The sequence below is a fragment of the Diaporthe citri genome, assembly GCF_014595645.1.
Source record: "Diaporthe citri strain NFHF-8-4 chromosome Unknown scaffold_17, whole genome shotgun sequence".
NCBI lineage: Eukaryota > Fungi > Ascomycota > Sordariomycetes > Diaporthales > Diaporthaceae > Diaporthe > Diaporthe citri.
This window is the reverse complement of record NW_025064862.1, coordinates 325,843-341,081: the sequence shown is the minus strand read 5'-3', so window position 1 is coordinate 341,081 and position 15,239 is coordinate 325,843. Positions and strand designations below refer to the sequence as shown.

General features: G+C 48.7%; 4 protein-coding genes across 4 annotated transcripts; 3 read left to right on the top strand and 1 right to left on the bottom strand.

The window, feature by feature from the left end:
* Positions 1–694: 694 nt before the first annotated feature.
* Positions 695–1,468, top strand: INS49_005424 (uncharacterized protein; the record flags this gene model as incomplete). The annotated part of the gene is made up of 1 exon (XM_043166204.1): positions 695–1,468. One exon carries the CDS (start codon positions 695–697, stop codon positions 1,466–1,468), a length of 774 nt encoding a protein of 257 aa, XP_043017236.1.
* Positions 1,469–2,424: 956 nt separating this feature from the next.
* Positions 2,425–5,244, top strand: INS49_005423 (uncharacterized protein; the record flags this gene model as incomplete). The annotated part of the gene is made up of 3 exons (XM_043166203.1): positions 2,425–2,848; positions 2,919–5,131; positions 5,239–5,244. The coding sequence occupies 3 exons, from the start codon at positions 2,425–2,427 to the stop codon at positions 5,242–5,244; spliced, it is 2,643 nt and encodes an 880-aa protein (XP_043017235.1).
* A 2,153-nt stretch (positions 5,245–7,397) lies between these two features.
* INS49_005422 (uncharacterized protein) lies at positions 7,398–9,024 on the bottom strand (the record flags this gene model as incomplete). The annotated part of the gene is made up of 4 exons (XM_043166202.1): positions 7,398–7,446; positions 8,222–8,368; positions 8,421–8,933; positions 8,993–9,024. 4 exons carry the CDS (start codon positions 9,022–9,024, stop codon positions 7,398–7,400), a joined length of 741 nt encoding a protein of 246 aa, XP_043017234.1.
* A 909-nt stretch (positions 9,025–9,933) lies between these two features.
* INS49_005421 (uncharacterized protein) lies at positions 9,934–14,736 on the top strand (the record flags this gene model as incomplete). Its single annotated transcript, XM_043166201.1, has 8 exons — positions 9,934–10,409; positions 10,481–10,653; positions 10,711–10,760; positions 10,827–10,873; positions 11,387–12,320; positions 12,684–12,879; positions 14,214–14,313; positions 14,508–14,736. 8 exons carry the CDS (start codon positions 9,934–9,936, stop codon positions 14,734–14,736), a joined length of 2,205 nt encoding a protein of 734 aa, XP_043017233.1.
* Between the last annotated feature and the right edge of the window lie 503 nt (positions 14,737–15,239).

The window sequence follows — 15,239 nt, the reverse complement described above, 5'->3', positions numbered from 1 at the left end:
CTGTCAGAGTCGTGCTGATGCTGCGCGGCGTAAAACGGCCTTCCCTGATTCGTTGGCGCGGACAGCCAGGCGGCGCAGGCTTGCTGTTCTCCGTGTTAGGGAATACCTATGAACATGCAGCGGCGCCAAGCCACCCGCAAATGCATAGGTGATTGGAAACAGCGCACCTTGGTCATCTCGCAATATTCCAAGTATGCAGTGCTCCCTATGATCTTGTGTAAAATCTGAGAGTATAAGTCGAGTCAAGGAGCCCACAGCCATCTTTTGAGTCACCGGCGATTCTGCTTCGCCTTTTATGAAGGCGAAGGGATATGAGACACGGCGCTCTGTTTCTGGTAGTCAAGTGAGGTTGCGGTGGGTTCCGCTCCCTGACTGTGCCGCAATCGGCCGTTGCCGGGAAAAGCTATCGAAGAAGGAATATTGCTGTTTCGAAGACTCCTTTCCAGGCATACGCGTGACTGCATGTTATTGGTCGAAAGGGTACCAATGTGAGCTGCTTTTCTTTTTAGCTTGCACGTCCCAGGAGTATAATAGAGGACATGGATCGTAAGTCTCAGCGACTGAATCTCGCAAACACAACATCACACCCCTCACACGATACTTCAGTATAGGAAACAAATTTTCATGCGTCGCAAGGCTGTCACCGCATACTTCAGTTACTATTTTAAGGGCTCACTATCAAAAATTGCCGACGATGATGACAACGAAGCTCCGAACACGTCCCGCCCTTGAACATGAACGGCAGGCTTTGGCCAAGGTCGCGGCCGCAGCCTTTTTGGACGACCTTTTCGACTCCTACATGTATCCAAAGAGGAAGCAACACTACAGATCCTACCAGAGACTATACCAGCAAAGGTTTGACTCTCACATCAACCAATCTCTCTGCTGGGTTATGGTTGCCGAAGCTATCACCCAAGTACACGATATGAATGGCAAAGTCAGCTACGAGGGCGCCACGCCAGCGGCATATGCCATCTGGACTCGGGAGTCAGCCAAGAAGACGAAGCAGACACAAAGGCGGCTGCAAGCGCTGGGCCTGCGGGATGCAACCGCCGGTGTGTCGCCGATGCAACGATTCAAGAAACGGATAATGAACTGCGGCCTCGTCGAGGCAATTCGCGATAGGTCCAACCCTGTCGTGGACAGGAAGCGCTTTAGCGCGTTCTGGGAAAGTCTCAGCGATATGGATGACGACAGCGACTCCGACAGCGAGCCAGAAGAGTACTGGCACCTCCAGGAGCTTGCGGTAGCGCCGGAGTTCCGCCGTCGTGGCGCGGGAGGGGCACTGCTGAGATGGGGGCAGGATTGGGCTCGAAAGGAGGACGTGCCGATTCTTCTTGAATCAACTCCAATGGGGAAATCCTTGTATGAGGGGCAGGGGTTCTTGCAATACGATATCTGGGAGTGGGGCGACAAACCTGACATGGCTTGGTATATGATGCGGTGGCAGCCATCCGTCGCAACTTAAGGATCAGTTTGGATACCTAGCTGCAAGATTTAGTATTTTGATCACATTCAGTGTTAAGGTGTACAAGATTCGTAAGCCCAAGCCTACCTTGGAATGCTCAGTTGTTAGCATACACTTGGTAATGACCGTGAAGTTGAATGGGGACTCTTAAAACTCAGTCGAGGCCATCTTTTAAGCACTGCCGGAATAATCCGAACTGTCCATGGGAACTTGGGTCTTGCTCTGTCCTGAAATGGGTCAGTCCTTCAAATATACCATTGTCACTATCCTGCGCCATGGCCCGGGCAGCGTTGTGCCTCTCGAGGCCACTCAACCGTATCCAGTAGCCAATATGTGGTAATTAGAATCGAACATTAGCTTGGCTTGCGTTGATTCCAGGCGCGCAGATTCTTTTGTGGCGAATCAAGGTAATGTGGCACGTATCATCACATCAGAACTGCCACCACTCCAACCCATGCCATTGCTGAGTATAGACTTGAGTATATACACCTTTAAGTATTTGAATCTGTAGCTTCATTGTTTAGCATATGAAATACATCTATACCCTGACCTCCTAATCTCATAGCCGCAATGCTGTTCGTCTACTGTAAGACTGTGGCCAAAGAGAACTGCCTTGCGTCTAGGTTGGGCATCAACCTGCATGGACAGCAGCGCCACTTTCTGAAGTTACACAACAACATTTTACGTGCCACCACCAATCGACTTCGTTCCGGGGCTCTGTGCTGACGGTTCCTCGGCTCTCCCCTCTTCTCCTCTTTGTCCGCACCGCAAGACTTCACCAGGTCTTCGCTCTCAGCTCTTTTGACGTCTTCATACCCTGCCCATAGCAAGCTTGTTGCATAGACAAAACAGGCCGAGGCTGCCCGATATCACCGGATACCACTCGGATAATCGTAACAGTACCTCCAGCTGGAACGCCCAGGGCCCAAGCACCACAATCCCAGAAAAAAGCCAAAATGTCCGGCCTTGAGCCCATCGCAGCTTTAGGCCTTGCCTGCAACATTCTCCAGCTTGCAGAGCTGGGGAAGAAGACAATCGACCGCATCAAGGTAGTCTATCAGGGCGGAAAGCCAGACGAAGAACTCGAACAAGGCGCTGCTGTCCTGGAGGAACTGGCAAAGGAGTTAAAAAAGCACAGCCAACCTGGACGGAAGAAGTACGAGGAGATCCTACTCAAATCAGCCACTACCTGCGCTACTGCAGCAAGCGATCTGGGCGAGGAACTGCGTTTCTTGTTTGAAAATGCAAGGAAGGGGAGCCTCGTGTCTGCGCTCAAGGTCACGACAAGAGTCGCCTGGCGACAACGCCGATTGGAAAGATTGAGGCGGAACCTAGATGCGGAGGACAACGGATGCAAACAAGCCTTTTGGCGCAAGTGTGGTAAGCTTCAGAATCTTGTTCGATCACCCGAAGCCTTCATTGTCGTCAGGGTGATCTTCGCAGTCACGAGCAATCGATTTGTTCCAGATCCCCTACACCATCTATGATGGACATCCGCTTCCCACGTGCTCTTCTTCGTCTTTCCAGTCACCTGTCTACCCTCTTGGTATCCTCTCTTTCGTTCAAAACATCTTCAGCTTGCAGCTAATAGTATCTGAATCGATCAGGTCAAGTACCAACGCAGCTGGCGTTGAGTTCACCGGCGTGAGACGGGAGCTCCGTTTCTTTATCGAACAGTACAGACAAGGCCGACGAGAAACGACCGAGCTAGTGGCTGCAGAAGGTCTGAACACACGAAAGCACATCTCAGTTGAGGCCGAACGAATCAACGAGGCAGTGGGGTTGGTCGACCAAAAGGTGGATCGCCTCACTGCACTGGAAGGTGCACAGGTGGACGAACGAGTCCGCGAGCGTTTCCTCGAGAGCCTGAAATATCCAGGGTTCAATCAGCGTCGAAATCAGATCGACGCTGCCTATGGCGACACATTGAAGTGGATATTCGTCGGTGACAACGACGAAGAGTCGAACGACGATTCCGGCTCCGATGAGTATGACGACTCTTATGGAGATTACGACTCCGACAGCAACGAGCCTGGTGAAGTGGATGACGAAATGGAATTGGACCAAGGTCACAACTCCGACGAAGAACATATCTCTGACCACAATATGGGCGATTATGGACAGCATGACTCCCGAGACGCATTCAACACCGGGGCAAGTGACACCGCCGGCGAAGCATCCTGGAGCACTGTCTCAGATTCGAATGTCACTGACTCGGAAGAAGAAGAGAATCGCGACCACGGAGCTTTCTGGAGAATCAAGTGGGATAGCTTCTCGAACTGGCTCAGCTCGACGGATGTCATCTACTGGATCAGCGGAAAGCCAGGCCCAGGCAAGACGACAGTGGTCAAGTACATTTTGGCTGATGAACGGACAAAGAAATACCTCAATATTTGGAGTCCGGGCTGTGCGATTGTATCCCATTACTTTTGGCTACCAGGCTCCCCGATGCAGAGAAACATGGAAGGTCTCCTCAGCTCGCTGCTGTATCAGCTACTGGAGAATGACTCGAACGCGTCTATGCAGATCATGTCATCTGTTTCGGGCCAGAAAAGCTCTTACACGGATTGGTCCAGCGCTGAGCTTCATTTGGCATTTATAAGGACGTTGGGCTCGTACGAAAATGGCGTCTGCTTATTCTTGGATGGCATCGACGAGATCAAACCAGAGGATGGGACTAAGGACGGCATTCCAGAGTTTCTGGACTGGGCCATTGAGCTGTCACAGAGGAGCAAGATCAAACTATGCCTGGCAAGCCGGCCTGATCCCCATATACTGGAGACGCGATTGTCGAGGTATCCACGACTACGACTTCAAGACCTGAATTATCAAGATCTGATGGCATATGCAAAAGGGCGCGTCAAGATTCCTGAGGAGGCCATTTCTGCTGAAAAGAATGACCTCATCCAACAATTAGCCGACAAAGCCGAAGGGGTATTCTTGTGGCTCATTCTTGCAACAAAGAGTGTCAACGAGGGATTCAGGAATGAAGATAGTGTTTATGTCCTGCAAGAGAGAGTTCACCGTTTGCCTCAAGGCTTGGACGGCTTATACAAAGATATGTGGGCAAGAGCCGGCGCGGACAACCCATCTGAGTACCGTCAGACCGCCGCACTTTATTTCAAGATGCTTCTTGCATCGAAAGTCGCCATGGAAGAAATTAATGCTTTTGACATCATGCTTGCGACAACACGCCTTGCGGACAGAGTGTTGCATGCCCTGGCCGACCGGTCGAAGCTAGTTCGCGAGGACGACATGCTGCAACAGTGCAGAGAAGTGGAGAAGAAGCTGAACATATACTGTGTTGGGCTGATTCAAACGGTATCTGCCGTGAATAACGCATACGTGTCCGGTTGCAGCTGGTATGGGCACATATACGACCGAATATTCCGTGTGGCAACCAGGACAGAATTGGAGTTCATCCACCGGACCGCTAGCGACTTCCTTACCGACACAAAATCGGGCCGCGAGATACTGGGTTTCGACACCTCCTCCGATTTCTCCATCCAATGTCGGCTCCTATACGCACGACTGGCAAGTCTTGCACTAGTTCCTCAACTCCTCACCCATGCGAGCTATTTGGCCCATGACTTGAGAACCACCCTCAACAGGTGGAGGCACAATGGTAGAGAGTTACCGCTGAATTGGAACCGACTCGTGTCGGTCTGCGAACAGCTGGCGGACTCAGGAAAAATGTGGCTTAGCGAAACTGATTCCACATACTATCTCTGTAGTGGCACTCAGTTCCTGATCATCATGGCGTTCACTAGCTCTGATGACGATGAGAACGAACTACTCATCTCAAGGATAAAGAACAGATCTCTCAGTGAGAACGAGATGTGTTCCTTCCTGGTGGAATTCACTCGGATTAACAAGATCCAATCCTCGTTTCGTACCTGCCGCAAAATGCTGATGGCAGGTGCGGACCCCAACTGGCAACGGTGGTCGAACGAGGCCCCTTTTGCCAACACCCACACTGGAAGATACGGATCAATTCAGACTCCTTGGCAGCGGCTCCTGTCCTCCTTGGTCGAACTTTTGCTATTTGGGGCCCAAACTCATCGATTCGATCATAAACAGCCGCCATCATTGGCAGAGCTGACTTGCCTCGCGGAAGTGTTCGTCCTATTCGTTTCAGAGGGTGCAAGGCTGAGTTACCCGGTCAATCTCGCGTTTTGTGAGGTGGAAGGTCGACGAACCTCTCCAGATTTGGAGCGACATGTGTTCACATTCGATTCTTTGCGAGCAATCTTGCAACGCGCAATTTTCGTATCGATCCCGGCATACATGATTGTCAAACTCCTGACCAACACTCTGCGCAGCTCTTGTTGGACCTTGGATGAAGAATCTTTTCCAAAGGCCTGTATTGATCTCGAAAATGTATGTGAAAGTTACCACAATAGTGAAACATGTCGTGTGCTTGGGAAGTCGGATGTACAAAAAGAGCCGCGAATAACATCCTTCTCGTGGTGGGAGACCACTGATGACGTGCAAACGCGGCTTGGGAGCAAGCTTATGGAGTGGCTGGAAGGACAGCCTTTGTTATCCACGCCAGTTATCAAGGATGGCAATGGTTCAGTGGCAAAAAGGACTGACACTGAGCAAATATTTCAGTGTATATGGGACCACGAATCTTGGACCCTACGCACGAGAGAAATTGGGATGAGCTCCATTTTCAAGCGGCTCGTAGATCTAGGGTTCATGATGAGGCTTGATGGGGTAGTTGAGTTCCACTCAATGAAGACATGGGTCAGAAAGCACAACCTAGAAAATACGCAATACTTAACTCAAAGGTTCAGGTGTCCTTCAAACGCGTGCGTTCTGGGGGCCCGAGCTTTCTTAGTAATCTGTAGGGATAATATAGCAGTGCAAAATAAATGTAATAAAAGGATATTTAAAATTAAAATGCAAGAAAAGTTAAATAAAGGAATAATAATATATAATAAATAAAATAACACTTTTTTAATATACTTTTATTTTAAAACCTTTTTAATAAATAATCCTTATAAAAATTACATATTAAATAAAAAAAGCAATTTTTAATATATTTTTTAAATTTTTAAATTTCTTATTTTATAAAAATATAAAGTATTTAATTAAAAAAATTAAATAAAGGTATAAAAGCTACTTTTAATAACTTTTTAAAAATATATATAAAAATTATAAAAGCTTAATTAATCTTTTATTTTTATTTTAAGAAAGGTACTTACTTATTTTTAAAAAAAATTTATAAAAATAAAAATAAGATTTAAAGGGGGCTGGGCTGTTAAGGGCAAGGGGGCATCCCTTCGTTCTTATAGGGGCTGCAATTTAGTCACAGACCTCCTTAGCCGCGAAGCTGCCCCGTTCTCTCCAGCCACACCTTACGTAAGTACAAGTTTTAAGTTATACTTAGATTCGCGGCCAAGGTCGTCTGTGTGTCAGAGATAACGCAATACGGCGATACTACATGAGGAAGAGCGTTAGTGAGCAGTAAAATTTCAAGCGTTTTGCCTTACAGGCCCGACTCGAAGAGGTATGAGTGACTGGTGTCTGCAGCTTGGGCTGGACATTAGCCGAAGTTCCCAGAGGTACTGTGCAGCGTCATCTAGATAGTGACAAATCACAATGGCCGATTGCTAAGCTAACGGCGGCGTTGACCTGGGAACGGTATAGGCTCTCTATAGCAGTAGTGGCAGCAGGGTAACACATATTATAGGGCACTGCATAGCTCTAGTGTAAAACTGATCTTTACTTCAATTTGATAATCTGATAAATTCAGCTGTAGCTATAAGTCTCAGAGGACACGGAATACATTCTGAGTATGAAAGAATGCTATTGATAGAAGCATAAGCAAAGGTTAGAGGCTGGGAATCGATACGCTAGGCCGTAAAGGTCTTCTTTTCATCACTGTAATACCAAGGACATCTTTGTAGTAGATAAGACACCTTCATGTCTGCTTCTGCTTCAAGGACGAGAAAACTCTCAGGGAATAGCAGCTGGCGCGAGTGTCAGTTGAATATTGATTCGTTCTACGTTTCCATGTATCCGTTGATGTTGAGATAGCCGCTGCTGCACCCCACTGGCTTCAAACCAGTCTGCCGGGATGATTCTGTCTGGGAGATATGCAACGCCCAGTGTCTAGGAGACACATCATCTAAAAAATTTGAAAATGTACAAGAATACCGGGTCTAGACCAGAGTGTGCTGTTGTAATCTTCCTTAGGAAGACATGACTGATATTTTGGATGATTCCCTGGTGAGATTTCCCGTGCATGCTCTGCTTATATTCTTTTAGCGAACGGATAGGTTAAAACGGATGGCGCACCTGTTCTCATTACATAACTAAGCAGCCAGCCTATTACAGCTAATTAAAGCCCACTATTTACCTTAATCTTAAACACCTTACCACCCCTATAATGCTTTTTATAACTATAATAATTATTATTTAATATACCCTTAAATTATTATTAATAATAATAATAAATAATAATAATAATAATAATAATAATAATAATAATAATAATAATAATAATAATAATAATAATATATAATAATAATAATAATAATAATAATAATAATAATAATAATAATAATAATAATAATAATAATAATAATAATAATAATAATAATAATAATAATAATAATAATAATAATAATAATAATAATAATAATAATAATAATAATAATATAATAATAATAATAATAATAATAATAATAATAATAATAATAAAAAATAATCCATGAATCCTTGTTGAACCCTCTAAATACGGACTCAACCTGCTGTCGGACAGTGCCGGTAATTGTGTCAAACCACGCCTGGCATAGATGCAATGCGCCTGCTTGTCCCTTGCTGACGACCCTAACCTTGATGTCAGGCCCCCAGACAATCCGAATGAGCTCCAAGTAGAGTTCCATGTATCTTTCGGCCTATATTAGCTTGTGTCTCCTTGGAATGGCAGCCATCTACATACCTATCAGAGTCATGCTGCGACTCATGCTCGAATAGATAGTTAGGGTACGTGAGGGCCAATACCGCGATGCTTACACGCACGCGTTGGGAGTTGGCTTGAAGGAGCGCCATCTTGCGCAGTCGCTGGAAATGTGTTGTCAAGGCATCTCGGATCATATCCGTTGTGATTTTGCCTGTGTGCAAGGCCTCAAGAAGTTCAGGTCCCGAGTGCATTCCTGAGACAACCTTCTTGCGGTGCCACGCCTTTGGGATGGAGAGACACACAACCATCGTTTTGAGCGGGATACATGTATCATATTGCTCAGCTGCTTTGCCTCCAACCAAGTTGGTATTCTGTCCCCGTGGCGCTGCACTTGCTGCAAATTGGAACTCCGAATTGGTCTCTGGGTAGTCGGGGTCATCAACACGGCCCTGGAACTGGATGCGTGAGACCTGTACTTGGTTCGATTCGCTGTAATAGACCAAGGCCAGCTTAGAATGAAGACTGCCGAAGTCCTGGCCAAGAACAGCCAGGCTGTGATACGATTATAAAAGTCAGCACCAAACCCAAGAATGGGGCAAGAATGAACTCACACTTCCTCTTGGTTTTCTCTTACATCAGACATCTCAACACCATTACATGGTGATGTTAGCCACCACTCACGTCATCTCTAAACTTGTGGGCCTGCTTCTGGTAAATCGATGTCAGGAGGGAATTTAAAGCAGAAGGTCCCACAGGCGCAATGTTTGCCCCTCACGTAGGTCCGACGCGACGTGGTGTGGGCCCAAATGCATGCAGATGTACTACTTGGGTAACGCGCAACCTACCAGGGGGAAGGGGGGTCTTCGACTGGGTCACGTAATGTAATCATGTTTTGACACTTAATCAAAATTTTGTCATTATAGCGAAATAAAATATATTAAAGCTTTAAATTATATTAACGTTAACTTTATATTAATATTAATTTTATATTAGTTAATATTATTATAAATTTATATTAAAAGCTTTAATTTAAATCTTATTAATTTTAAGTTTGCTTTTATTTTTAAATATTTCCGTAATTTCATAAATCTTCCTATAATAAATAGTTAAGTTAGTAAAAAATAAATAAGTAGTTGGGTTGGGAATGAGAAAAAAAAGAGGTTTCTTTTACCCTTATATTAAGAGTTAACATTATATTAAGGGTAACATTATATATAATATATTAAGAATATTTATATATTAAGAATGTTTATATATTAGGAACGTTTATATATTAGTAACGTGTAAATAATGCAATGTACACATAAAAAAAGCATATCAAAACCTTGATTGCATGTCACTATTATGTCGCTATTCCATTAACATAGTGGTGCGATGTTGACGAAAACCCCCCTCCCCCTGGTAGGAAATTGGTGTTTGTTGCTCGGGTGGGGTGGCGGTTATCTGAACCTCGTAACAGGTGCCTTCAGACCTTCAGGATGACAAGATCTTTGTCAATGCTTACCAGGTTCCCCAGCCCATATTCACTTTGATTGAGAGTACTACGACCACAATGGTGTCAGAATCCGAGATGGAGAGAGCCCTGGAGAGAGCCGACAGGGCGGAGGCGCTCGCCAACCACTATCGCGAAGCTTTCATCCAAGTCAAGGTAGAATTCAAGCGTCTCGGAGATCTGATCAATTATCTTGAACAGCAGGCTCCTGAGCCTAACGGAGAGCCCCATCCCGACCACAGGACGCCAGACCAACGACTCAGCCGACCTCCGGCCAGGATTCCCGATGTCAGCCAGAGCTCGGTCGCCGACTTGACAATGTATCTGCTAGATGAGCTCCATGACCTGAACAGCCAGAGATTCGGGTGGATTCAACATCGTCACAGGGAGTTCCGCGAGTGGACCGAACGACGAGGGATCTGGAACCAAACAGCGAACACAATCATTCGGACACTCAAAGAAGAAGGCCGGACAGTAGATGCAGATCGCCTGGCCGTGAGGCTCCTCTCACACAACGATGTCAGCAGGCCAGGGTGGTTTGAAGTGATAGATTCGACCGGGAACGGGCAGGAAAAGGTGACAGTGACTTTTGTTCGAAGACCTCCAGGGAGACAAGCACAGCGACGGCCAACAACACTGCTGCAAGATCGAACAGCCAGATGTCCGAGCTCGAAAGGAACGCAGAGTCGGCATCAGATAGTGATACCAATATGGGGTCAAATGGAGAAATCGATACGGAGTCGGAGACCAAATCCAGCGCTGACAGCTCTGGCGACGAGTGTAAGTCTAGCCTCGCATCCATCCTATCATCACAGCAGTCTGGCTAACATCGGGAAGTGGCAGCTTCCGTGGAGGAGGAAAACCGGCCACGAAGCGCGAACATTCAAGTGCGTCAATGTACCTAGGTGTCCGTCTTTGCAGTGATGATGTACCGGTACGCTAACATGGAACAGACACCCACCAGAATAAGTCTCAGAACGAAAAAGGTCGCTTATAAGAAGTATACGAAGATGCTTATTAAAAAGTTGATGGAACTATGCAGGGAACGTGGAATAAGAGGCGATTCACCAGCAGTTGGGACGAATATAATGTTGGCGTGGAAGCTGGCCCACTTGGAATTTCCGGGGCCTGCCAGTGGTATTGAGACGAGAAACAGAGGCAGGAGACATAAGTCACGAAGGAAATAGCTGTAGAGGTGATGCCACAACCCCAAAGTCTTCACAATTTCCTTTCTGATCAATCAATCTTTCATGATCATGCCGATGTTGTAGTTGGGTGTAATTAAACAGAACTGTTTCTGAACCAAGCTGGGTAGAGCAGGGGCTATCCTTCCAGTGGGCGGATCCCAGTTCAGGATCCCTGCAGGGCCTGCCAGCCGGGAACTTAGCGCCGGTTCCAGCGCCAGTTTTTAAGCCGCATCAGTCGCGACCCACTCTCACTCCACAACATTGCTGCTTGCCAGACAACTTGCGACGCTACAACACCGTCAACGAGCTGACTCGGGATCAAACAGGATGCGACAGCAAGCCTTGAGACGCTCGAAACCAATCTCGACCCCGATCAGTGCTGCACCGAAGCGCCGTCGACAGTCAGAGAACAAACCGATACCAGACCTTCCCTCCCCGCCGCAGTCGACACCGCCGACAGCAGACAGGCCGGCAAAGAAGCGGAAGACCTACCACGATAAAGGCCAGGATCGTTCCGAGCCTCGAGACTGGGTTGAGGAAGGCTGCGACGACGAACACGACCCGCTCCGCCCGCCCAGGTTCTGGGACAACCTTTCGCACGTCCCTTTAGTGCTAGGGGCATTGGAGGAGCTCGATCGGAGGAATAATCAGGTTGCTGCTGTCTCAAGACAAGAGAAACCGGTGCCGATCGATTGCAGCCTGCCCCGATACGCCAGGTTCGGCGGCCCGGACCTTTCCGACCTCCGCGGCTTCGAGCAAGAGGAGGAGGAAGGGGAGGAAGAGGGGGAAGAGGGGGAAGAGGAGATGCCTCGAGACCAACGAGGCGGCGGGTCAGCTCGGGAAGTCAGAGGCGGTATCAACAAGCAGCGGCGCAGCACGAGAGGAGGACGATTAACTGCTTCAGACCAGAGGACAAAGTCTAGCAGCCCATATGACCCGGCGTTCCAACAACACCTCACAGACCATCGAGTCTGGCCGATGCACTACTGGTATGAGGATGGCGGAGAGCCACCACCCCCGGACAACTTTCAAGATATTTCTACGCATGTTCACGGAAATTCACGAGCTTCCCTCGAACCGGAGACGTTTACCGCTGAAGACTTCGGCCGCTTCAATAAGGCATATCATATGACTACGGCAGAGGAGCCTCGGTCGAGAACACTGGATCTCGTTGAAGGCGTGCTGTCTGTCAACACAAAACAGGTCAAGCGGGGGCCTGTGAAGATGAGCCGGCTATATCCACTGACGCCCGACCAACTGGTACCTGGTTATCCAGATCGTGCTTATGGAGCGCGGCCTAGGACTCTCGACCGGGCGGTTCGTGATGATCCTCAATTGCAAGACCTCATCCTCCCAACTGCTTCCCAAGATATCCTCTGCCCCAACTTTATCGTTCATGTCAAAGGCCCAGGAGGGTCCCAGGAAGTAGCCGACGTGCAAGCTGTGTATGATGGTGCTCTCGCGGCTCGGGGCATGGAAGCACTCTGGGCATTCGGCAGTGAGGGAGGTGATGTGGATCAGCTGCATGCTGCTCGGACTCTCACGTGTACCTTTGCTGCTGGGGTGCTGAGGATGTATTGTGTTCACATCCGTCCTTGCGGCTCTGCTACGAGCCGTGTGCAGCGTCAGCAGTCTGCGTCTCGGCACTCTGAAGATGGCGTCGAGTACATCACAAGCAAGGTTGGTTCTTGGTTCCTCGATGAATCGCTGGAGGATCTGCGCAAGGCGGCAGGAGCCTTTCGCAATGGTTTGGAGTGGGCACAGAAGCAACTCGACGAGGCCATCGACCGGGCTAATCGAAGATTGGACGCAAGGCAAGGTGTGCCTTCAGAGTTAAGCGCGGATGACTCTGGTACCAGGCCTGGCAGTTCAAGCTCTGCGGACCCAATCGCGTGACCAGGTTTACTGTAGGTCTGGCCAAGGCATTGTGGATGCCAATGTCTGAAGCTGGCGGACTCCCAGTACGACACGCAGAACACGCAGCTCGAGGGAAACTGGGGCGCTTTGTGATCAATATCGGTTTCTCCGCCTGGCAGCAAGTTGCTCATACTCCTTCTAGACCAATTCAGAGAAATGTGCTCGCCCTTTCTTGCCCATCGAAACCCTCATGGAAGATGTTCTCCTCGCTTCAGGGTATCTCTCAATGCTTCACGGACAGCGCGGCCTCGCATTCCGTGATTTGCTTGTCGAGCAAACCACGCTTCGTGCACTTGTCATCCGTGCCCGACTGCCATGCCCGGCCCAATCGCCAGGTGCGGGGGGCGATGAAGGTTTGTGTGTGGACCAATGAGCCAGGGGTGTAGCGGCAGGAGCTGCGGGGATTCCCACGAGGACCTTGGCGCGTCCGAGACACGCTCGACCTCCCTCCATGTGAGCTTGAGAACATCTGAGGCTTTGCTAATCGCCAATCATGGTGGCTAGGTTAAACTCGGAAAAGCGCCATGCAAGTGACTCGCGGCTACCACAGCAGGGTGGACCAAGTCTGCTGCTCATGGAACCCCAGCTGCGTTGCCGTCAACCTTGTTGAGCAAAGTTCAAACGCACCAGGTTGTCAAACCCCAGTGCCAATCCAAATAGCAGCCCTCACATATCTTCTCACTGCACATGGCCAAGTTCCAAGCAAATTTCTTCACGATTTATTCCACAGATCGTGCATACAGCGCAGTCACTCGATTCCGCCCAGCACTCAAGGGGTGTAAACGGCAATAGCTGGAGGCACGCGACGATTCTGGAGACTGATCCAGATTCCAAATAGGTAAACTCTCCGTGGGCCGGGAGCCTACCGGCGATGTTTGCTTTGACTGCATTGCATATGTCTAGCCCCTGTCTGCCTAGGTGGCCGCCATGATCTGCATTAGTGTGCAGGTGGGACATCAGGTACAAGTGCAAACAGTATCGGAACGGCCAGAACCGAGCCCCGGTTGTCCGACTGAAGTGGAAAGGCAAATCAAATTGCGAACAGTCAAGGTCTGGCTCGTCTCAATCCAACTTCCGCTCACTGGTCCGTCCTCTGCGTTGCTATACCTGAATCTTGTCTCACACCAGCTTCGTGACAAGACTTTTCGTCTGTCGTTCGGATTACTGCCATCATGTCCAGGACCCAACGCACTCGTGATCTGGACTTGTCCTCTGAACCAGATACCTCGCCATCAGCGGACGAGTCGTCTTCCGACGAGTACAATCCTGATGCTGATGATGCCGCCAACAACAGTCTCTCTGACGACAACGCCTCTGACGAGGTTGCCTCTGATGAGTACATAACCGAACAAGACGACTCGGATGGCGACATCCCCGATCGTCGGGCCTCAATGAAATCCAATCCCAAAGCAAAATCGAGGGCGGCCCGAGATCAGCCTCCGTCGGTCGCCCTAGCTCAGTCCCAGCCGGAAGAGGACGTGGAGGAAGTCGAGGAGCAGATCTGGCGCTTCCAATGAGCAATACGATCAGAGACCGAGCCGGCCCGGCACCGCTCCCAGACACCCCCAACGTCCAAGATGCTCCCGGAGAGTTGGATTCCGATGAGGAGCTCCTCTATGACGGGAATGTGGCGCCTCCTGAATTCTACCGGCAGAACATCCGGAACATCAATGTTGACGACTTCAAGCGCAGACACTACGCAAAGGGAACACTGAAAATGATTGAGAATGCGCAGAACTACTGGCAGTCGTACGTGTAAACAAATGGAAGTCCTGGGCTGAAGCTAAAGTAAGAACAGGTTCTGTGAAAAGATCTTATGCTGCAAGGACTGGGAGAAGTGTTGTCAAGAGATAAATTTCGAAATCATCTACAACTTTCTCCATCGGTACCTAGGTCAGAAGAAAAGCCCGAAGGGCCGCAACAAGCGTCCTGTGAAAGCCATGGGCTCACTGATTACCTTTTGGTGTTGCTTCCGATTGTTCTATGAGCGCGTTGTCACTGAGAAGATTGATGACATTCTCCCACGTGGCGTGATAAGCAATGTAAGTTGTCCGACTCCAGCCTTGCAGTCTTGAAACGTTGGTTCCTGAACCCACTCAATGGCTATATTAACATGATCCAGGGACTCGTTACCCTTAGCAAAGCGTTCAAATTAAGCCACGAAAAACGCGAGAATCGGTCGATGACTATCGATGACTTAAAGCTTCATATCGAGACGATCTTGTGTACTACCCAGCAAGCTTTCAAGCTTGGGGAGCTTCG